This window comes from Anomaloglossus baeobatrachus, chromosome 8 (assembly GCF_048569485.1).
Source record: "Anomaloglossus baeobatrachus isolate aAnoBae1 chromosome 8, aAnoBae1.hap1, whole genome shotgun sequence".
Classification (NCBI taxonomy): domain Eukaryota; kingdom Metazoa; phylum Chordata; class Amphibia; order Anura; family Aromobatidae; genus Anomaloglossus; species Anomaloglossus baeobatrachus.
This window is the reverse complement of record NC_134360.1, coordinates 66,967,694-66,990,716: the sequence shown is the minus strand read 5'-3', so window position 1 is coordinate 66,990,716 and position 23,023 is coordinate 66,967,694. Positions and strand designations below refer to the sequence as shown.

General features: G+C 47.6%; 1 protein-coding gene across 1 annotated transcript in view; it reads right to left on the bottom strand.

The window, feature by feature from the left end:
* CIMIP4 (ciliary microtubule inner protein 4) overlaps positions 1–1,868 on the bottom strand; it is a 33,573-nt gene extending 31,705 nt beyond the window's left edge. Inside the window, exon 1 of the mRNA XM_075320837.1 lies at positions 1,767–1,868. Within this exon, the coding sequence (XP_075176952.1) occupies positions 1,767–1,785 (19 nt within the window). The 5' untranslated portion in view covers positions 1,786–1,868. The remainder of the gene's footprint in view (positions 1–1,766) is intronic.
* Positions 1,869–23,023: the final 21,155 nt, after the last annotated feature.

Sequence of the window (23,023 nt, the reverse complement as noted above, 5' to 3'; positions counted from 1 at the left end):
GTCTGATAGACACCTCTTAATTACTAACTCTTGGGCTTGAGGCCAGCTGACATTATACAACTGTCATCAACTATCAAAAATATTACTCCAATTGCCACTGCACCAGGGCATTCGGGAAGTGCCGGGGTGAAGAGCCAGAATTGGTACATTTAATGTAATGCTCCACTTCTAGGACAACTGCAGGTTGGTATTTTTAGGCTGGAAAGGGCCAAAAAACCATGGGCCTAACCAGCTTGATAATATCAGCCCCTTGCTGTCTGCTTTACCTTGGCTGGTTATTGAAAAATAGGGGGGACCCTACATTATTTTTTAACAAATAATTATTTATTTAGTTCCTAGCAGCAACCTGGGAGTCCAGGTGTCTTCCCTATGAAGTTCCCAGTCCATTTGAGAGCTGTTTGTATCAATTTCAAGGATTTTTCTGCCCCCAAACACTCCTCTTAGGGTCTTCTGGAAAATGCTTGAGTTCCCCATTGATTTCCATTATATAAGTTTCTCGAATTGAGCCATCCGAGCACCCAACTTGTTTGATTCAAGTAATGAGTGCTCAAGCATTTTAGCGCTCGCTCATCACTAATAGGGATATTTCCTATAGTATTTACATTTAAAAAGGAGTCTGCCACCCCCAGAATGTAAATAAAACTACTTAAAAAAAGAACTTGACACCTGATGCATGCTGCCTGGGTATCAGACACTGGCTGTATAATTTCAGATATATATGTTTGAAACACTAAAAGTTGTCAGGGACCAAGCCACACAGGAGCTGTAAAGGGGGCTCCTCAGTTCTACCCCCCCTACTTCCCTTGATTGATAGGTTTCTCCATGCATATTGATGGCTATGGAAGACATTTGTCTACTGTTTATGGGAGCTTCTAATTATTTCATCAAATTATAAAATAGCATAGCCTTAAAGGGGTAGGACACTACTTTTTTTTATTGATGGCCCACCCTTAGGATAGGTCATGAATATCTGATTGGTGGGTATGCGACATGCTGCACCCGGTAGTGTCCGGTAGTTCTCAGATGCTGCTGGAACACAGCGTTTCTATAGTGGCTGTGGCCAGGTACGCCATATCCATCCCCTTTTTATGTAGGGGAGTATCTGTAGCCCCTGGCAGTGGCCATTATAGTTTTGATGGAGCTGCTGTGTTCTGGCAGCTTTTGAGAACTTTGGGCCACCGCTGGCAACAGCTGATCGATGGCAGTGACAGGAGTCGCATCTGCCATGATCAGATATCGTAGGACAGGCCATCTATAAAAGTAGTGGCCAACCTCTTTAACACCACCAAAATATATCAGATAGCTATCTCTCCTAACTCCAGCATGGCAAGTAGGACTTGGCTGAGCATTCCTATGTTCTCTGTGGCAGACCCGGTGATCTCTCCTTCGGCAGCGGATTATCTCCCCACGAAATGGGGAGATAAGTCGCCGTATGCTGCTTTCCTGCGATGTAATCCGTCATCAGACATTCGGGGGGCCCCCTTAAATATTAGATAATTGGCTAAAATCGCCAATCTTGGATGACCTTTATTGACTGTGTATTGGGGCTTTGAGATCTATAATAATCTCCAGGAACATCTACGAGGCTCTTATGGATAAAAAAGGATACAAAAATACTCGATGGTATATAGATGACCGACAAATACGAACGTTCTGCTCATCTGTTACATGGAAAATCTTTACAAATAAATAAATAGTTTTTATGCACTTATTGCCGTGCTATAAATACAAGAGGAAAGGGCTTGTTCCCGTCAGTCTTATCTCACCTGAGCTTTTAGCCTCCATTTAAGACGTCCGCAGAGAAGCGAATCGCACAATGCTTATTCTCTTTCACCCATTACACTGGTTGCTAAGAAACTATATTGTTGTCGTCGTTATGGCAAAGGAAAAGGGAAGAGGAGGCCAGAATGTCAGTCAGCACAATTCTCCCTCTGGCCTGTAGATGGCGCTGCTTCATAGCAGGAGAAAGCGCAGTCATTCATCAACTCTTCCTACAGCTCCAGAAGATTGTTCTGGGAATTGCAACCCCAAAGTTTATTAAAAGTTAAGTCGCTTTTAATAAAAGTAGCCATTTTCTCGATTAGTTGAGAAATTTTAGTGGGGGGAAAAAAAATATCCAAAGCTATATTTACTTCCCCACAGGTTTGGAAATACATCTGAATCCAATATGAACGCCGCAGTTCAGTAATGTCGTCCTGTCCAGATCTATTGCGGTAAACTCCAGGCAGAGACCACAACAACTTTGCCATTCCTGGCCAGACTTTAGGGTGCTTTACACACTGTGACATTTGGTGATTGCTGCCGTAGCGAACATTATCGCTACGGCAGCGTCATATGCACATACCTGGTCAGCGATGTCGCTGTGACCGCCGAACAATCCCTCCTTCAAAGGGGAGGTGCGTTCGGCGTCACAGCGACGTCACCGCAACGTCACTAAGCAGCCGCCCAATAGAAGCGGAGATGAGCGGGAAGTAACATCCCGCCCACCTTCTTCCTTCCTCATTGCTGGTGGACGCAGGTAAGGAGATGTTCGTCGTTCCTGCGGTGTCACACATAGCGATGTGTGCTGCCGCAGGAACGACGAACAACATCGTACCCATGGCAGCAGTGATATTAAGGAAAGGAGCGACGTGTCAACGATCACCGTTTTTGGACGATTTTGCGATCGTTGATCGTCGCTCCTTGGTGTCACACGCTGCGATGTCGCTACCGGCGCCGGATGTGACCCCGACGATATATCGGTAGCGATGTCGCAGCGTGTAAAGCACCCTTTACACTCAGGGCAAAGATGCAATTCGCAGATTGTTTTCTTTCCGTAATGAGAACTATGGGATCACGCCGCTGCCAAATGTCCAGACCTGTAGTGAAAAGTGGCGCAGGGGCTTGATATATGCCGCGTTACGTCTGCGTAAATACATTGATAAACCTGCCTCATTTACTTTTTGTACTATGGCATTGATTTTACACAGAAGTGGAGGTTACTGGCAGAAGCCATTATTTAATACTGCAATTTATTAATCTGCGAGTCGTCTACGGCCAGAACATCCTGAGTCATCAGGCAATAATCCAACACTCGGGCCAAAGATATTTTTTATTTTTAGAGTAGATGAATTAACCCTAGTGCCATTTTCAGTGGAGATTCATAGCCATGCAGAAAACTTGGATATTCATTATATCTTGACCAGAACACTGATCAGTCATAATTAGAGATGTCACAGTCCATAGGCCACAACAGTAATCTGTGACTGCCAGACAGAAGCGGGTGAACCGCCTCTTTCGTGACCGCATCGGTGGCTCTTCATCATTGTGGTGTGACGCGCAAGTGACCTCAAGCCAAGCTTGGCGGGGCAAGCACACAACAGTGGCCCATAAATCCGAGACCCATCAGTATCATATTTACCTTCTGCTGCGAAATTAGATCATAACCTTAGGGATCATATAGGAAAAAATGTGTGTTCTGCACTGCTGTGAAGGATCATTCGTGAGGAAGAATTCCAGGACACGCGAGTGGGGAACATGTGGTTTATTCTACGCCTTTCAAAGTTATCCAGCTTCTTCTTCAGGATATAGGTATTGTGGGTTATATTTGCATTTTTGGGCCAAGAGATGCAAATTTGGTCCAAAAAACACCCTCTTTAATTTTTTTTTTAACCCCAAAACACTCCTGCAGGTCCAACGTAATCCACACGAGGTCCCACAATGATTTTTGCTCGCTAAATCTGAACTGACAGCGCACTATTATGGAATATGACCGCCTGCTTTTAGCTTCAGGCAGAGAATGAATGAGCCACAGCAATGAACAGTGATGTCACTCAGGTTAATTGCGGTCACAGCTGGAGGTATCCACGATCCTCGCCTGTGACCGCAGGTCATCTGACCTCAGAGGACCTCAGGTGACTTCATTAAACTCAGTGAACTCACCTGCATCTCTTGTCGGAAAACCACATTTGTTTTCTAAGAGACGCAGATTTGGTGTTGTTTTACACTATATTCATGCACCCAATCTATACCTGCTGGCTAAAAAAAAAAATGCATCAAAATTGGATGCAGTATGATGTGGTAGTGATGCAATTTTTTTTTTTTTGCCAGGAGGTGTAGAATGGGTGCAGGAATATGGTGTAAAAATTTCAGCCCCAAATCTGCATCTCTTAGCAAAAAAATGTGCTTTTCTGACAGCAGATGCAGGCGAGTTCACTGAGTTTAATGAGGTCACCTGAGGTCCTCTGAGGTCAGGTTACCTGCAGTTACAGGTGAAGGATCCTGGGTACCTCCAGCTGTGACCGCAACTAACCTGAGTGACATTACTGCTCATCGTTGTGGCTCATTAATTCTCTGTCTGAAGCTCAAAGCCGGCAGTCTTTTGATGTCTTTTGTTGATGGACTGGTCCTGAGGAAGAGGTCATTGGACCTTGAAACGCGTAGACCGATGGATTAAAAAGAATATTATACTTCATCAATGCTTCTACAGCTTCATTATTGGCTGATGCGCGGCTTTAACCCCTTCTATATATCTCTTGAATGTTCATCCACGTGGGGCTGCAGCAGACGCCAGGATCTCATGCGTAATAGTAGTTGTGACTTTCACAACTATACTAGGTGAGTGTATATTCTCTGTATATACTCGACTGTCCTTTTGGTGTTACACTATCAGCACTTCTTTTTTTAGATATCTACTGTATTGGATTGGGTTTTACCTACTCCCAAAGGTGGGGAGAGGGAAGCCATTGTTCATTGGGCGCAGGACTCGCGTGATGCAACAACTTCATGTGAGCCCCAGAAGAGCGAGTGCCGACACCCCTGGAATGGCCCAGGCAAACATAAGAGTACGGGAGAGATAATATATAAATTATGTAACATCAGAGAGCGTATATAAAGAGCAAGAAAAACAGGTATGAATTACAAACAATCAGCGATAGTCACAGTATTACAACATGAAGGGAGTGGAACAAGCAAGAATCAAAAAGATGGAACAGGCAACAGTAGAAAGAAAACAGAAAGATGACCAAAGTAAATCATTACCAAAATTCAAGTGAGAGGCTATCGTACAAGGGTGATAACCTGTTCTTGCCATATAAAAAGTCAATCATTTAATGAGTCAAAGTGCAATGAAGAGTAATTGCAAAAGTGGTCCATTGTCACCCCACCATTTAAGTCATGTGGTGGTAGTTTCTGTTCAACCCGTTAAGATGTAGGGCATTAAACCTGTAGATCCATAGCATCTCTTTTTATTGCACCCAAGTGAGAAGTTCCTCTTGAGTAGAGTTGAGCGATGTTGGAGTCAAACGGTTCGCCAATTTCAAGTTCAAGTGATTTTGGGCGGTGTTCGAGTCGTTTGCCGAACTTGAACTATTTGCTTAAAGTTCGGCAGTTCGAGTTACGTTCGATAACAGTTCGATCACCAAAAGCGTGGCTTTTCACAGTAAGGCTATGTGCGCATGTTGCGTATCTGCATGCGTCCTGCGCTCCCAGCACAATCCCTCTCTCTTTCCTACTCACCGATCACGGGCGCGACGCTACATGGCTGTCACAAATCTCCGGCGGCTTTTCCTCTTTTGAAAATGGCTTCCGCTTCATTATTCAATCAGGTAATCCCTGCATTCCCCGCCCATCGGCACCCATGATTGGCTGCAGTCAGACATGCCCCCACAATCAGTGACAGCTGTCTCACTGCAACCAATCACAGCCGCCGGCGGATGGGTCTATATGGTGCAGTAAAATAAATAAATAATAATAAAAAAAAAAATGCGGTCCCCCCCAATTTTGATACTAGCCAGGATAAAGCCACACGGCTCGATGCTGGTATTGTCAGGATGGGGAGCGCCACGTTATGGGGAACCCACCACCCTAATAATATCACCCAGCAGATGCCTGGAATTGCCGCATCCATTAGATGCGGCAGTCCCGGGACTCTACACAGCTCATCCTGAATTGCCCTGGTGCAGTGGCAATCGGGGTAATAAGGAGTTAATCATGGCAGGTGTCTCCCCGAGGTACCTTCCATGATTAAACTGTAAGTGAAAGTATTTAAACACACACAACGAAAAATCCTTTATTTGGAATAAAAGACAAAAAAGCACTCTCTTTCACCATTTTATTAAAATCCCCAAATACCCCTCCAGGTCTGACGTAATCCACAGAGGTTCCGCGACGCTTTCAGCTCTGCTACATGAAGCTGACAGGAGCGGCAGTAGAACACGAGCGCTCTGTGTCAGATCCACGCAGCAGCTGAAGTGAGCCGCTTTGTCAGCGGAGACTTCACCCAGCTAGTGCCTGCGTATGCGGTGATGATGGGGGTTGTAGTGCCTGCGTGTGTGCGAGGATGAGTGCCGTAGTGCCTGAGTGTGCGGTGATGATGGGAGTTGTAGTGCCATCCATCCGCCCATCCATCCATCCGCCCATCCATCCGCCCATCCATCCGCCCATCCCTCCACCCGTCCATCCGTCCATCCGCTCATACATCCGTCCGTCCATCCACCCGTCCATCCATCCATCCATCTGCCCATCCATCCGCCCATTCGCCCATCCATCCATCCATCCGCCCATCCATCCGCCCATTCCTCCATCCATCCATCCGCCCATCCCTCCATCCATCCTTACAGCTGAACAATCTGCTTCTAGATTCTCTACTGCAGTATAGAGGTCAAGATTACCAAATCTTCCTATGCTTTTCATGAGAGGCAGTGGCTCAATGGATAGAGCACCCGCCTAAGGAGAATTAGTTCACGAGTTCGAGTGTCGGCTGTCCCGGTAAAATTTTTTATTTATTTTAAATTATAATTATTATTTATTTATAATTATAATTTAATTTAATTATGCACTGAGGGGAGGAGCCGGACATCAGCTGTGAGCCGCGGGACAAACCTCTAAAATCGGAGCAGTTCACGGAATGAGGCTGCATTGCTCTCTCCTCTCTCTCTTCTCCTCTCTCTCTCTCTCTCTCCCTCACTTTTTCTCTCTCTTTCTCTCTCTCTCTTTCTCTTTTTTTCTTTCTCTCTCCCTCTCTCTCTTTTTCCCTCTCTTTCTCTCTCTCTTTTTCTCTCTTTCTCTCTCTCTCTCTTTTTCTCTCTCTCTCTTTTTCTCTCTCTCTTTTTCTCTCTCTCTCTCTTTTTCTCAGTCTCTCTTTTTCTCTTTTTCCCTCTCTCTCTCCTCTCTCTCTCCTCTCTCTTCTCTCTCTCTTCTCTCCTCTTCTCTCCTCTTCTCTCTCTCTTCCCTCTCTTCTCTCTCTCTTCTCTCTCTCCCTCTCTCCCTCTCTCCCTCTCTCTTCTCTCTCCTCTCTCTCTTCTCTCTCTCCTCTCTCTCTTTTCTCTCTCCTCTCTCTATTCTCTCTCTTCTCTCTCTCCTCTCTCTCTTCTCTCCTCTTCTCTCTCTCTTCTGTCTCTCTCTCCCTCTCTCTCTTCTCTTTTCTCTCTCTTCTCTCTCTCTCCCTCTCTCTCTTTTCTCTCTCTTTTCTCTATCTTCTCTCTCTCTTCTTTCTCTCTCAGACCTGGCGATGATCAGCTGATGCGGTCACCTGACGGAATCAACTGAGACTATAAGTGGAGCGGTGAGGCCGGCTTTTTACTGCCTGGCCGGCTAAACTATCAGCTGATGCTGTCGGACAGGAGTCTGCACAGAAGTGTGTAGTATTTTGGGGTTTTTTGCACTCATGCATCAGCTGATTGTATAAAAGCCGTTTATACAATCAGCTGCTGTGTCATGTGATTCAGGCCCTTGAACCTGACACATCATCTGATCGCTTTGCCTTCCAGCAAACCGATCGGATGATATTGGATCCGGATTGGACGGCGCGGGACCCTTGACCCAGGATTACTGCGGAGGGGGGTTCTTTATTTCAATAAAGATGTAGTCACTAATTGTGTTGTGTTTTATTTCTAATAAAAATATTTTTCTGTGTTGTGTTTTTTTTTATCTGTACTAGAAATTCATGGTGTCCATGTCTAATATTGGCATGACACCATGAATTTTGGGCTTAGGGCCAGTTGATAATATACAGCTAGCCCTAACCCCATTATTACCCAGCGAGTCACCCGTCAACAGGGCAGCTGGAAGAGTTGGATTCAGCGCCAGAAAATGGCGCTTCTATGAAAGCGCCATTTTCTGGGGCGGCTGCGAACTGCAATTCATAGCAGGGGTGCCCAGAAAGCTTGGGCACCCTGAGCTGCGGATTCCAATCCCCAGCTGTCTCGTTGTACCTGGCTGGCCACAAAAATTGGGCGAAGCCCACATCATTTTTTTTTAAATTATTTCATGAAATTCATGAAATAATTAAAAAAAAGGGGGCCTTCCCTATATTTTTGGTTCCCAGCCGAGTACAAATAGGCAGCTGGGGGTTGGGGGCAGCCCATAGCTGCTTGCTGTACCTGGCTAGCATACAAAAACATGGCGAAGCCCACGTAATTTTTTTTTTTGGGGGGGGGCAAAAAACTCCTGCATACAGTCCTGGATGGAGTATTCTGAGCCTTGTAGTTCTGCAACTGCTGTCTGCTATCTGTCTGTATGCAGGGGAGCAGACAGCAGCTGCAGAACCACAAGGCTCAGCATGCTGCATCCAGGACTGTATGCTGGAGGGAGAGACAGGGGGAGCAGAACTACAAGGCTCAGCATGCTTCATTCACTAGTGTATGCAGGAGAGCAGACAGCAGCTGCAAAATGACAAGGCTCAGCATACTCCATCCAGGACTGTATGAAGGACATTTTTGCCCCCCCAAAACAATGACGTGGGCTTCGCCATATTTTTGTATGCTAGCCACGTACAGCAGGCAGGTACGGCTGCCCCCAACCCCCAGCTGCCTATTTGTACCCGGTTGGGAACCAAAAATATAGGGAAGCCCTTTTTTTTTTAATTATTTCACGAATTTGATGAAATAATTAAAAAAAATTGACAAGAGCTTTGCCCAATTTTTGAGTCCAGCCAGGTACAACTAGGCAGCTGGGAATTGGAATCCGCAGCACAGGTTGGCCCGAGCTTTCTGGGCTCCTCTGCTGCGAATTGCAGTTAGCAGCCGCCCCAGAAAATGGCGCATTCATAGAAGCGCCATCATCTGGCGCTGTATCCAACTCTTCCAGCAGCCCTGAAGCCAGGTGGCTTGCTGGGTAATAATGAGTTAATACTAGCTTTGTTTTACTAACTAGTATTAAGCCAGAGATTCTAAGACCGCTTTACACGCTGCGACATCGTTCAAGCGATCTCGTTGGGTTCACGGAATTTGTGACGCACATCCGGTCGCTTTAGCGATGCCGTTGCGTGTGACACCTTTGAGCGATTTTGCATCATTGCAAAAACTTGCAAAATCGCTCATCGGTGACATGGGGGTCCATTCTCGAATATCGTTGCTGCAGCAGTAACGAAGTTGTTCCTCGTTCCTGCGGCAGCACACATCACTATGTGTGACACCGCAAGAACGAGGAACCTCTCCTTACCTGCCTTCCGCCTGCAATGCGGAAGAAAGGAGGTGGGTGGGATGTTCGTCCCGCTCATCTCCGCCCCTCCGCTTCTATTGGGCGGCGGTTCAGTGACGCACCTATGACGTCGCTGTGACGCTGAACGAACCGCCCCCTTAGAAAGGAGGCGTTTCGCCGGTCACAGCGACGTCGCAGGGTAGGTAAGTAGTGTGATGGGTCTGGGCGATGTTGTGCGCCACGGGCAGCGATTTGTCCATGTCGCACAACCGATGGGGGTGGGTACCCCTCTCAACCCTCCACGATCCTGGTCTTCTGTCTTCTTTCTCCTTCAACCCATGCAGCTCTGCTACATCAGACAGCACTGCATGGGAGGAAGATGCTGCTGCTCCCATGCAGTCTAATCACTCAGTGAGATAGCAGAGGCTGCAGGCTGTAAGCGGTGATGTCACCGCTGCCACCGTTACTATAGCAATCTCCGATCACGTGATTCCCAGTGCCGCTATTTACCGGCTGTGGCAGCCAATCCCTGCATGTGGGCTGACTCTGTAAAGAGCGCCCACATGCAGGAACGGGGAAGCCGACCATGTGCCAGAGCATCTCGCCGGTACACGGAGATGCTGGAACGAGCACGCGTACCGGAGAGATGCACTAGCATGATGTCTAGCACGTGACTGGTGACATGCTACTTTGACATCACGGAAGGTCCTATCATCAGTGCTGGTTACCGGGAGGACGCTGCGATTATCGTCAGGAAAAGTGGCGGGAGACCGAGTGCAGGACGCGTCGCGGCGACCTGTAAGTGTAATGGCAATGTTTATTAACTGTATGTGTACATGTATAATGTGTTTTTATGTGTTTGCAAGCCATTATTTTCAATGGGGTTCGAAGGAGTTCGTTGAACGGAGCCTCCGTTCGACGAACCAAACTGAACTCGAACGCTAGGGGGGTGGCTCAACTCTACTCTTGAGTCTTGAATACAAGTAAAATAATATCAAAAGAAGTCTTCTTTAGTATTTTTTGTTTTCAAACATAGTGCCAAATTCATTATTATGAGAAAATAAAGCCGATCTCAGGTTGCATTGAGGGTCTATAGGAATGTGATTTGTCCAACGATATTCGGCAATTATTGTGGCATGCAGGTCGAAGATTTTGTTTTTCTTTAAGTTTTCCAAAGTCTTGATATTATTGTTGTGAGATAAAGAAGTCAGGAGGATTAAGTCTTTTGAACCACTTATAGCACCAGAAATTTGATGTACATCTTCATCATTGTAAAAGAACATTCCAGTTGAAGATTACACAGAAAGGACATGAGGGGAGAAGGATCCAAGAAAGATGTTGTTATGCCTTTGTCTATGAAACCCAGAGGGGTGCTATACCGGAGTGGTCCTTAAACAACATCAAATATTAATGGAATGGGCTGCACAGCCCTCAGTTGTTGCAGGAACAAGACAGGGTACTTGTTTCAATAAAGCAAACCCATTTTCTCCCTTTAAAATCTGCATTAGGACCCCTTCACATGTCAGTGAAAAACACACACACGTCACTCCATGTGCCATGATTTTGACACAGGTGTGATCTACATGATAATACACGGAGATCAGGCACTTATACTCACCTGTCCACACCACTACCGTGGTGCTGATATCCCCTGTGATGCTGTGTCCGGCCACTGCTGTCTCCTTGCTGCAGCTACTTCCGAGTCGGCTGTGCAGTGCATATTTATGAGCATAATTAGCCGGCCTGGAAGCAGGAGACAGCAGCGGCTGAAGAGGTGAGATAGGGTGAGTTTAAAAAGCTTTTTATTATAAATGTACGTGTTTTTTCTAGTACATGTTTCATGGATCACACCACTATGTGGTCCGTGGGACATCAGTGATAACGGAGAAAAATGGACATGTCTCCATGCAGAACGCACAGACACACATGTGCGCCGCAGGGAAACACGTCAGCGAGAAATCACTGATGTGTGCGCAGACCCATTGATTTTAATGGGTCTGTCTATGTCCGTGATTCTGGTATGTATAAAAACTGCAACATATATACCAGAATCACTGACGTGTGAAGGGGGCCTTTCATAGTCTCTTGGAGGAGCCACACACCGTAAAGCACAAAACATGCTTCCTCAATTTTTTTTATTCTTTCCCATATCCAAAGTTGACAACGTATGAATGAAATTACTTGACATAGGGTGACAGATAGCAAAATTTCAGGTTTTATACCCTTCGTTAGGCTGCGTGATAAAACACAAGTTTGGATGTACATATTAGACACACATGGAAAAAAATTGGGGGGCCAAAGAGAGAACATAAGTACATAACAAAGCAAAGCAATCAAATTGCAGAAAATCTTCAAAGACGGATGAGCAGAGTGCCGCCTTTGCACAGGACTGTCTATCTACATAAATATACTATACTAGAAGGTGGTCCAATTCTAACGTATCGGGTAGTCTAGAATGTGTATGCAGGTTAGCAGATTGAATAATTAGGTAATGAATGGACTGGATGGGTTAGGTTTAATTTAGTATTCTTATAATTGTTTATTGGTTTTAAAATGACAAACAACAGAAAGAAACAGTTTTAATAGATGAGTCTAATGTTTAATGATGTCCATGGCTTGTAATGAAAGAAGGCCATGAACAGCGTAAAGTTAAGTAAAAATATGCTGATGCTGTGATGTGGCCCAATGCTGGTATGTGCCCCCATCGTGGTGCAGCCACCATCCTGACATGTGCCCCCATCCTGTGGGGTAATGTGTGCGGGGGGTGGAGTGCGGGGTGTGGTGGAGCCGAGCGGGGCCATGGCGCTGAGGACGTCAGTGCCGGGGACTGCATGGCTGGGGACAGGTGACTATCCAGGTGTGTGTGTGTGTGTTTGTTCAGTGCATACATGCGGAGGGCAAAGTGCGGGGGTGGGGGGCGGAGCCAAGCGGAGTAATGTGTGCAGGGGGCGGAGTGCGGGGGGTGGAGCCGAGCGGGGCCATGGCGCTGAGGATGTCAGTGCTGGGGACTGCATGGATGGGGACAGGTGACTATTTGTGTGTGTGTGTGTGTTCAGTGTATACATGCGGAGGGTGGCGTGCTGGGGGGTGGAGCCGAGTGGGGTAATGTGTGCGGGGGTGGAGGCGAGCGGTGGTTATGTGGCGGCCGGGCTCCCTGGGGTGCAGCACTCACCGGGGAGTCGGGGCTCCATGTGGGTGCGGGGAAAAGTGTCGGGCATCGTCCTGTCGATGTCCTATCTATTCAGATATACAGTAGTATGGGGTCAGTTGAGTTTCCGGATCATTTGCTCTCTTCTTTGCTGTCATAATGGCCCTTTGTAGGTGATCCACACTGAGATTCATTAATCCAGAGGAAATCCATTCAAAAGTGTTAGTTTTCTGTATTGTCTCAGAATATAGTTGGATGTAAGGAAACGCTGAGGCGTCTGCAGATTCTCTGAACTCCCAAGATTCCCTGTCTCGTAAATTCATGAGTTGGAATTGATCAGCAGAATAGTGCGGCACAGGACCCAGGCATCTCCCCCATTAGGAGTAACACTGAAGTTAGGGATAGCCTAGTGGCCCCTAGTGTGAGGGATAGGTTAGGAGCCCCCTGTCTCTCACTATCCTGCAGTCACATTGTGACACTCATGGTGCCGGGGCTCATGCGGGGTTGTGATGTTTAGCAAGCCTCACATCCGGTCAGCGTTGACTTCTGTCTCCCCGCCTTCAGAGCAAACAATTTAATCAATGCACGTCCTATTAGTGGAGTGCCTATTCACATGTAAAATGTTAAAAAAACAACAATGCAAGGATTTGGAAATGTCTTATAACCATATTTTAGTCATAACAGAACATAGATCTCAGATTGCTAGAGTTTTGGAGAGAGGAATGTTGTCCCATTCTTGTCTGAGCTAGGAATCTAGCTGCTCCAAGGTCTTTGCTGGATTTTTCTCTTCATAATGTTTTCCATTAGTGAAAGGTCTGGACTGCAGGCAGTGACCGATCCATCACCTGAACTCTTCTTCTGTGGAGCCATGCTGTTGTGGTGGATGCAGTATTTGGTTTACATTGTCTTGGTGAAATATGCCAGACCTTCCCTGAAATAGACATTGTCTGGACATAGCAGATGTTCTAAAACCTCTTTACAATGCTCAGCATTGATAGCGCCTCTCATAACGTGTAAGCTACCCATGCAATAGGCACTAATGCAGCCCCATACCACCAAAGATGCAGGAACTATGCGCTGATAACAAGCTGGATGGTCCCTCTCCTCTTGAATCCGCAGGACATGGCGTCCATGCTTACCATAAAGAATTTCACATTTGGTTTCCTCTGACCATAGAACAGGTTTCCATTTTGCCTCAGTCCATTGTAAATGAGCTTTAGCCCAGAGCCGATAGCAGCGTTTCTGGATAGTGTTGATATCTGGCCTCTTCTTTTCATGGTAGAGCTTTAATTTGCATTTGTAGATTGAACCATGTACACAAACAATCATTTCTGGAAGTATTCCTGACCCCATGAAGTGATGTGTATGATCGCACCATGTTGGTTGTTAATGCCATTTCATCAAGTGGCTCGTACGTAGATCACGAGAATCCAATGTTGACCTTTGGCCTTGTCACATGGATTTCTCCAGAATGTGTGATTTTTTTGATGATGTTATATACTGTAGATGGTGGGATATTTAAATTCTCTGTAATTTACCTTGAGGAACATTTTTCTGAAATTGTTCCAAATTTTTTTAGACACGGCAGTTGACAGATTGAGGGAACCTCTGACCATGTTTGCTACTGAAAGACTCTGCCTGTCTAACATGCTCTTTTTATATTTGATATTGTTTTTTACATTTTACACAGATTCACAACTTTTTGGAATTAGGGTTGTACTTTTAGCTTCTGATTTAGCGATTTATATTGAGACCTGCGCTCCATTTTTACTGAATTCCATGTACCTAGAAGCCCTTATATTAGAACATATATATGTCGCCCAGGGAAGGGGGTACTCGGTCCCGGGCGGTTGCAAATGGGAATGTCACTCTGGTGGCCGTTGCCCGGTCCCGTGCCCTGGGGCTTTTTTTGTAAAAGGGGAATATTTACAGGGGAGATAAGAGTTAATGTTCACGTGACACCATCTGCAGGTTACGGTTAAAGGTGTAGAACCGCCGCTGCTGAATGTGGGTCAGGGCTGGTGGTGGTAGCAGCAATTATGTTAGGTCCTCCACAGGTAGGGCCGTGTCTGGGAGATGTGAGGGGCAATAACGAAGACCACACCAGGTTGTCTTGAACAGTCTACTCACTGTGGACTCTCGGGTGCTAGTTCCGGTCCAGTTTTGCCAGTGCCAGTTGGTGACCTGGGTGCTCTATCCCCGGCACTCTCAGTGTAGTTGAGCCCCCGAAACCTGGAACTTTGGGGGTCCACCAGTTGTGATACAGTGGTCTGTCTGAACCCCGATCCTAGTTTACTGCTGATGCCCCCGGATCTGTAAGGTCGGTGAAGCCCCTGGAGAGCCCTCACCGTGCAGGTAATTGCCAGGCCGTATGAAACTGACACCTGACCTAGGGCATTGTGCCCCGTGCGTGCCCAGGTTCCACTAGTGCTCCCTTGTACCTTCCCTGGGGTCTTGACTCTGGCCCAGAAGTACTCGTTTGCCCTCTGCTGGCAACCTGACTCCCGTGGTCCCGGGTCACCGTTACACAGACCCATCTTGAGGCACGTCTGCTACCTTCACTACATTTCTGTATAGACTCCTCTTCTTCCCCCCACCAGGCTGCCGAGTTCCTGGTCATGCTCTGCCCACTGGGTGGCCCTCCCCCTATTTGACTAGCAGTGCCCCATGGTGTGGTATGGGAACTGGGAATTTAGGTGTGTGTTGCTGTTGCTGGCACTGGTGTTACAGGACCGAGGGGGTAGGTCCTGCATCCCCGGGAGAAAGCAGTTCCCTGTAGTGCCCTGAGTGGCTCAGGGGAGCTACATATACATACCGGTAAATGCAATAATCCTATATGCTTTCAAATGTTTTGGCATGGATGGATGGATAGATATGGGTTTTAGTATACTGCATGTTCCATATATACAAACCTGTGAGAATGGTTGATTTTACAGTTACATACTTTATGTGGTTGAAATAGAACCTAATTTACAACTTTATTTTCACTTAGCAACATGAGAGAAGTGTGAAAATTCTCACAATTACTAAAGGTGCAAAATATTTAAACACTGAGTTTTTCTAGTAGTAATCAGAACCCCTTGGGCGATACCATGTAACTACATTTTCTTTCATCTCCTCTCTGTCACTAATGTCCCATGCCTAGTTTGTATCAGTGACTATTCACTTTATCATATACTGTAGGTTCTTAATGGTGATAACTAGAGTTGAGTGAGTACCTAACTATTCGTATTCACTATAATCATAACAAGTACTGTCTACTACTCGCGTACTCATTCCGAATAGTGTGTTTAATGCAAGTCAATGGGGAATACTCGCAATGTAACGAGTAACCCGAATGCCGCACTATTCGCTGCTCGCGCGAATAGTACGACATTCAGGTTACTCGTCACATTGTGAGTTTTTCCCCATTGACTTGTATTGCACACGCTATTCTGAACGAATACGCGAGTAGTAGACAGTACTTGATATAAGTATAGCTTTCCTGTGAAACTCGACAGCCTATTCTTGTTCTTAAAAATGAAGGATATTCCATGTGAGAGATTGCCAAGATACTGAAGATTTCCTACAACGGTGTGTACTACTCCCTTCAGAGGAGAGCACAAACAGGCTCTAACCAGAGTAGAAAGAAAAGTGGGAGGCTGCACTGCACAACTGAGCAACAAGACAAGCACATTAGAGTCTCTGGTTTGAGAAATCGATGCCTCACAGGTCCTCAACTGGCAGCTTCATTAAAAAGTACCCACAAAACACTAGTGTCAATGTCTACTGTGAAGAGGTGACGCCGGGATGCTGGCCATCAGGGCAGAGTGGCAAAGAAAAAGCCATATCTGAGACTGGCTAATAAAAGGAAAAGATTAATATAGGCAAAAAAACACAGACATTGGACAGAGGAAGATTGGAAAAAAGTGTTATGGGCAGACAAATCGAAGTTTGAGATGTTTGGATCCCACAGAAGAACATTTATGAGATGCAAACCAACTGAAAAGATGCTGGAAGAGTGCCTGGCGCCATCTGTCAAGCATGGTGGAGGTAATGTGATGGTCTGGGATTGCTTTGTTGCTGGTAAAGTGGGAGATTTGTACAAGGTAAAAGGGATTTTGAATAAGGAGGGCTATCACTCCATTTAGCAACGCCATGCTATACCCTGTGGACAGCGCTTGATTGGAGCCAATTCATCCTACAACAGGACAATGACCCAAAGCACACCTCCAAATTATGCAGGAACTATTTAGGGAAGAAGCAGGCAGCTGGTATTCTATCTGTAATGGAGTGGCAGCCCAGTCACCAGATCTCAACCCTATTGAGCTGGTGTGGGAGCAGCTTGACCGTATGGTGCAAAAAGTGCCCATCAAGCCAATCCAACTTGTGGGGGGGGGGAAAGCATAGGGGGGGAAATATTTCCAGATTACCTCATCAAATTAACAGCTAGAATGTCAAAGGTCTGCAAAGCTGGAATTGCTGCAAAGGAGCATTCTGTGCCGAAAGCAAAGTGTGAAGGAGACAATTATTATTGCAAGTAAAAGTCATTATATCTAACCTCGTCAATGTCTGGACTATATTTTCCATTCATTATGCAACCCATGCGATAAATAAAAGAGTATTTTTTCATGGAAAAGACAAAATTGTCTGCGTGACCCCAAATTTTTGAACTGTAGTATATATATATATATATATATATATGCAGGGGCGGACTGGCCCACCAGGAGGTCGGGAGAACCCCCGGTGGGCCCCTGCTATTGATGGCCACGCCCCCTAGGCCCCGCCCCCTACCCCCCCTGGGCCCCTTTGGATATGTGTGAGAGGGCCCCCCCCCGGCCGGTAATTTCACTAATCATATCGGCACATTGCCGATATGATTAGTGACAATCCCATTTCCTCTGCAGCGGCAAGCAGGGAGAGCGATCTCCCCTACTCTGCCTGCTGTCACTGTCAGTGCCGCTCTGACTCCTGTGCGCAGCGACACTGCAGGAGGAAGCAGTCTCAGAGGGATGACTGCTTCCTTCCTGTGCAGGTGCTGGCAGCGCGTGAGTATAGAAAGCGGGGGCCCGGGGGGGTGAGCGGGGGCCCAGGGGGGCAAGCAGGGGCATGTGCGGGGGCCCAGGGAGGAGGTTGTGCGCGGGCCACGTGGAAGGGGGCAGGGGCCCCGGGGGTATGTGCGGGAGGGCTCTTCTTCTTACCAGTCACCTGCCTGTATCTGCAGCCACCGACGCGTTCCTCATCAGTGTGTGCATGCCGGGCACACTAGCAGGAGCAGGAGGCAGCGCTGTGCTGTTCCGGCCCTGCTGTGTGCTGTGTGCCCGACATGCACACAGTGCAGAGGAGCGCGCCGGTGCCGGTGACCGCAGCTTCTTCCTATTCAAATGTATTTGCGTCTTTCAGACGTAAATACATTTGAACAGTGCGCCGGGACTGGGCCCCGCCCCCGACGTGCAGCAACGTGATGAGATCAGCACATTGCTGATGTCATCACAGTGCTGCGGGCGCAACACTGGATTCATCAGGAAGCAAGCGCTCCATGGAGGAGCCGAAGAGACAGGTGTAATTAATGGAGATGTGTGGGGAGGGGCTGAGGACACATAACGGTGAACATTTGTGAAGGAACACAGCTTTGTGACAGGCAGAGGAGGAGCACTGTATTCCGAGGGAGGGGGGAAGGCAGGAGTGTGTAGTGATGGGGTAGTGCAATTTGTGTCTGCAGGGGGTGGTGATGTGGGGTGCAATGTATTATGTCTGGGGAGGGGGTAATGGAGGGTGCATTGTATTGTATGTGGGGGAGGGGTAATGGAGGGTGCACTGTATTGTGTGTGTGTGTAGGGAGTGATGGGGGGCTGCATTGTGTGTGTGTAGGGGATGATGGAGGGTGCATTCTATTGTGTGTGTGTGTGTGTGTGTAGGGGGTGATGCATTGTGTGTGTGTGTGTGTGTAGGGGGTGCATTGTATTGTGTGTGTGTGTGGGTGTGTGTGTAGGGGTGATGCATTGTGTGTGTGTGTGTGTGTAGAGGGTGATGGGGGGTGCATTGTGTGTGTGTGTGTGTGTGTGTGTGTGTGTGTGTGTGTAGGGTGTGATGGGGGATGCATTGTATTGTGTGTGTAGGGTGTGATGGGGATGCATTGTATTGTGTGTGTGTGTGTGTGTGTGTATGTAGGGGGTGATGGAGGGGTGCATTGTGTGTGTAGGGCGTTATGGGGGTGCATTGTGTGTGTGTGTGTGTGTAGGGGGTGATGGGGGGGTGCATTGTATTGTGTGTGTGTCTGTTTAGAGGGGGTGATGGGGGGTGCATTGTACTGTGTGTGTGGGGAGATGGTAATGGGGGGTGCATGGTATTGTGTGTGTGCGTGTGTGTTTAGAGGGGGTGATGGGGGGTGCATTGTACTGTGTGCGTGGGGAGATGGTAATGGGGGGTGCATGGTATTGTGTGTGTGTAGTGGGTGATGGGGGGATGTATTGTGTGTGTGTAGGGGGTGATGCATTGTATTGTGTGTGTGTGTGTGTGTGTGTGGGTGATGGGGGATGTATTGTATTTTGTGTGTGTGTGTGTGTGTGTGTGTGTGTGTAGGGGGTGATGGAGGGGTGCATTGTGTGTGTGTGTAGGGTGTGATGGGGGATGCATTGTATTGTGTGTGTGTGTAGGGGGTGATGGAGGGGTGCATTGTATGTGTGTGTGTAGGGGGTGATGGGGGGAGCACTGTGTGTGTGTGTGTGTAGGGGGTGATGCGGGGTGCATTGTGTGCGTAAGGGGTGATGGAGGGGTGCATTGTGTGTGTGTGTAGGGTGTGATGGGGGATGCATTGTATTGTGTGTGTGTGTAGGGGGTGATGGAGGGGTGCATTGTGTGTGTGTGTGTAGGGGGTGATGGGGGGTGCATTGTGTGTGTGTGTGTGTAGGGGGTGATGGGGGGTGCATTGTGTGTGTGTGTGTGTGTGTGTGTGTAGGGTGTGATGGGGGATGCATTGTATTGTGTGTGTAGGGTGTGATGGGGATGCATTGTATTGTGTGTGTGTGTGTGTGTGTGTATGTAGGGGGTGATGGAGGGGTGCATTGTGTGTGTAGGGCGTTATGGGGGTGCATTGTGTGTGTGTGTGTGTGTAGGGGGTGATGGGGGGGTGCATTGTATTGTGTGTGTGTCTGTTTAGAGGGGGTGATGGGGGGTGCATTGTACTGTGTGTGTGTGTAGGGGGTGATGGGGGGGTGCATTGTATTGTGTGTGTGTCTGTTTAGAGGGGGTGATGGGGGGTGCATTGTACTGTGTGTGTGGGGAGATGGTAATGGGGGGTGCATGGTATTGTGTGTGTGCGTGTGTGTTTAGAGGGGGTGATGGGGGGTGCATTGTACTGTGTGCGTGGGGAGATGGTAATGGGGGGTGCATGGTATTGTGTGTGTGTAGTGGGTGATGGGGGGATGTATTGTGTGTGTGTAGGGGGTGATGCATTGTATTGTGTGTGTGTGTGTGTGTGGGTGATGGGGGATGTATTGTATTTTGTGTGTGTGTGTGTGTGTGTGTGTGTAGGGGGTGATGGAGGGGTGCATTGTGTGTGTGTGTAGGGTGTGATGGGGGATGCATTGTATTGTGTGTGTGTGTGTAGGGGGTGATGGAGGGGTGCATTGTGTGTGTGTGTGTAGGGGGTGATGGGGGGTGCATTGTGTGTGTGTGTGTGTAGGGGGTGATGCGGGGTGCATTGTGTGTGTAAGGGGTGATGGACGGTGCATTGTGTGTGTGTGTGTGTGTAGGGAGTAATGGGGGTGCATTGTGTGTGTAGGGAGTAGTGGAGGTGCATTGCATTGTGAGTGTGTGTGTAGGGGGTGATGGGGGGTGCATTGTATTTGTGTGTGTAGCGGGTGATGGGGGGATGTATTGTGTGTGGGGGGGTAATGGACCGTGTATTGTGTGTGTGTGTGTGTGTGTGTGTATGGGTAATGGGGGTGCATTGTAGTGTGTGTTTGTGTGTAGGAGGTGATGGAGGGTGCATTGTATTGTGTGTGTGTGTTTGGAGGGGGTGATGGGGGGGGTGCATTGTATTGTGTGCGTGGGGAGATGGTAATGGGGGGTGCATGGTATTTGTGTGTGTGTATATTAGTGGGTGATGGGGGGATGTATTGTATTGTGTGTGTGTGTAGGGGGTGATCGGGGGTGCATTGTGTGTGCGTAGTGGGTGACGGGGGGGTGCATTGTTTTGTGTGTGTGTGTGTGTGTGTAGGGGGTGATGGGGGGGTGCATTATATTGTGTGTGTGGGGAGATGCTAATGGGGGGTGCATGGTATTTGTGTGTGTGTATGTAGTGGGTGATGGGGGGGATGTATTGTATTGTGTATGTGTGTGTGTGTGTGGAGAGGGGCGCGGAGTCATTAATCGAGCTATAGTTACATTTAATTCTCAAAATTTTCGTTTCAGTCACCGTTTCCGTTCTAATATTTTACAACGTGAACGACCATGGCTTGCCCCCCCCTAGTTTTGATCCTGGGTACGCCCATGCACAGGCCTGAGTGGGCCCCGACACCCAGCCTTTCAACCGTAAACTTCAGTGATCGTACAAGTTCTGTATGATCACTGAAGTTTTTGCAGTTGCAGGACCTTTAGTGACATCACATATGTCATGTGACTCACCAAAGGTCCTAGCGGTGCACTGCGGGAGTCCCCAGGCCTGCACCGACCGCGCCGGTATTCAGATGTATGCGCGTCTTTCAGGTGCGCAATACATTTGTACAGTGCGGCCGGTGACAGGAGGGAGAGCAGCTCTGCTCAGCCCCGCAACGTACCGTCATCGCCAGGGCTGCAGAGGAGCGCGCCCCAGTCCTGCACCGACATCAGGGATGAAGAGGAGGACGCGCAGGCACAGGTAAGCACTCCAGAGGAGCCGAAGATGTACTTTTATATGAGGGGCTGCGGGTGGGGGAGGAGCAGTGTTATTTTACAAGTGTCATTAAGAAGCGGTGGGGGACTTTATGGAGCATATTATGGGGCAGTGGGGGACATAATAGGGCAGTGGGAGACATAATAGGGCAGTGGGAGACATTATAGGGCAGTGGGGGACATTATAGGGCAGTCGGGGACATAATACAGCAGTGGGGGACATAATAGGGCAGTGGGGGACATTATAGGGCAGTGGGGGACATCATAGGGCAGCGGGGGACATTATAAGGCAGTGGAGGATATTATAAGGCAGTGGGGGACATTATAGGGCAGTGGAAGGACATTATAGGGTAATGGGGGCCATTATGAAGCAAATTGGGGCATTATAGGTCAGTGGGGGACGTTGTGAAAGAAATTGGAACATTATAGGGCAATGGGGGACATTATGAGGCATCAAAGATTTTGGAAGGCAGCATAGTATAATGAGGAGGGGGGGGATTTATACAGGGCTGTAGTTGGGGGAGATATTATAGAAAGGGCAATTTTTGGGGGGACATTTTGGAAAGGGGCACTTAGTGGGGCTATTTTGGAGAGCAGGATTGTGGGGTGATATTTTGTGCAGGAAGCAATTAACAACCCCTTCTGATTCCACTTGTTTCCCCAGACATTATTAAATAAAAGGGACCAGGATGAGGGACATAATTACTATATGGGGCCAGAATGAGGGACATAATTACTATATGGGGCCAGGATGAGGGACATAATTACTATATGGGGCCAGGATGAGGGACATAATTACTATATGGGGCCAGGATGAGGGACATAATTACTATATGGGGCCAGAATGAGGGACATACATTATTAGTTTATGGTGGCACGTGGGGCATAATTACTGTAGGGGCAAAGTAGGGGACATTATTACTGATGAAATATAAGTTAATTTTGAGGATACTGTCTCCAATGGGGGAACAAGAGTCTGACATGGTGTAGAAATTGGGGAAATAGTGAGGAATGTGCTCTGGGAGTGATCGGCTATAGGTGACTGTTATTTTCTGCAGAGTCACGTCATGGCAGGAAGAAGTGATGACAGTCAGCGCCGGATGAAGAGAAAAAGCAAAGATGAATAAAGTCAGCTAGAGATGTCACTGGTAAGTCAGTCACGGTATTTCTCCCTTGTATGTGGTTGTATTCGGTCACTATGTGGTCTGGTCACGGTGTGGTGGCATTTCTCCCTTGTATGTGGCTGTATTTGTTCACTGTTTGGTGGTAATATGTGGTCTGATCACTGTGTGGCGGTATTTATCCCTTGTATGTGGTTGTATTTGGTCACTATGTGGTGGTAATATGTTGTCTGGTCGCGGTGTGGCGGTATTTCCCCCTTGTATATGGTATTATTGATTTTGGTATAGTGGATTGTGTTGTGTATGGAGGTCACTTTTTCTCTCTATAAGGGGGAGATTTTTTCCAGTAGAAATTAAATACTTAAACATTTAACCCCTCCCCTCCCTGTCCTGCCCTGTCCTGTGACTATTACACTGCAGTAAATATGCACTTAGAGATTCTCCAGTGAAAACAAGTAATCACCTTTACTAAGGCCACGTGCACACACTGAGTATTCAGTGA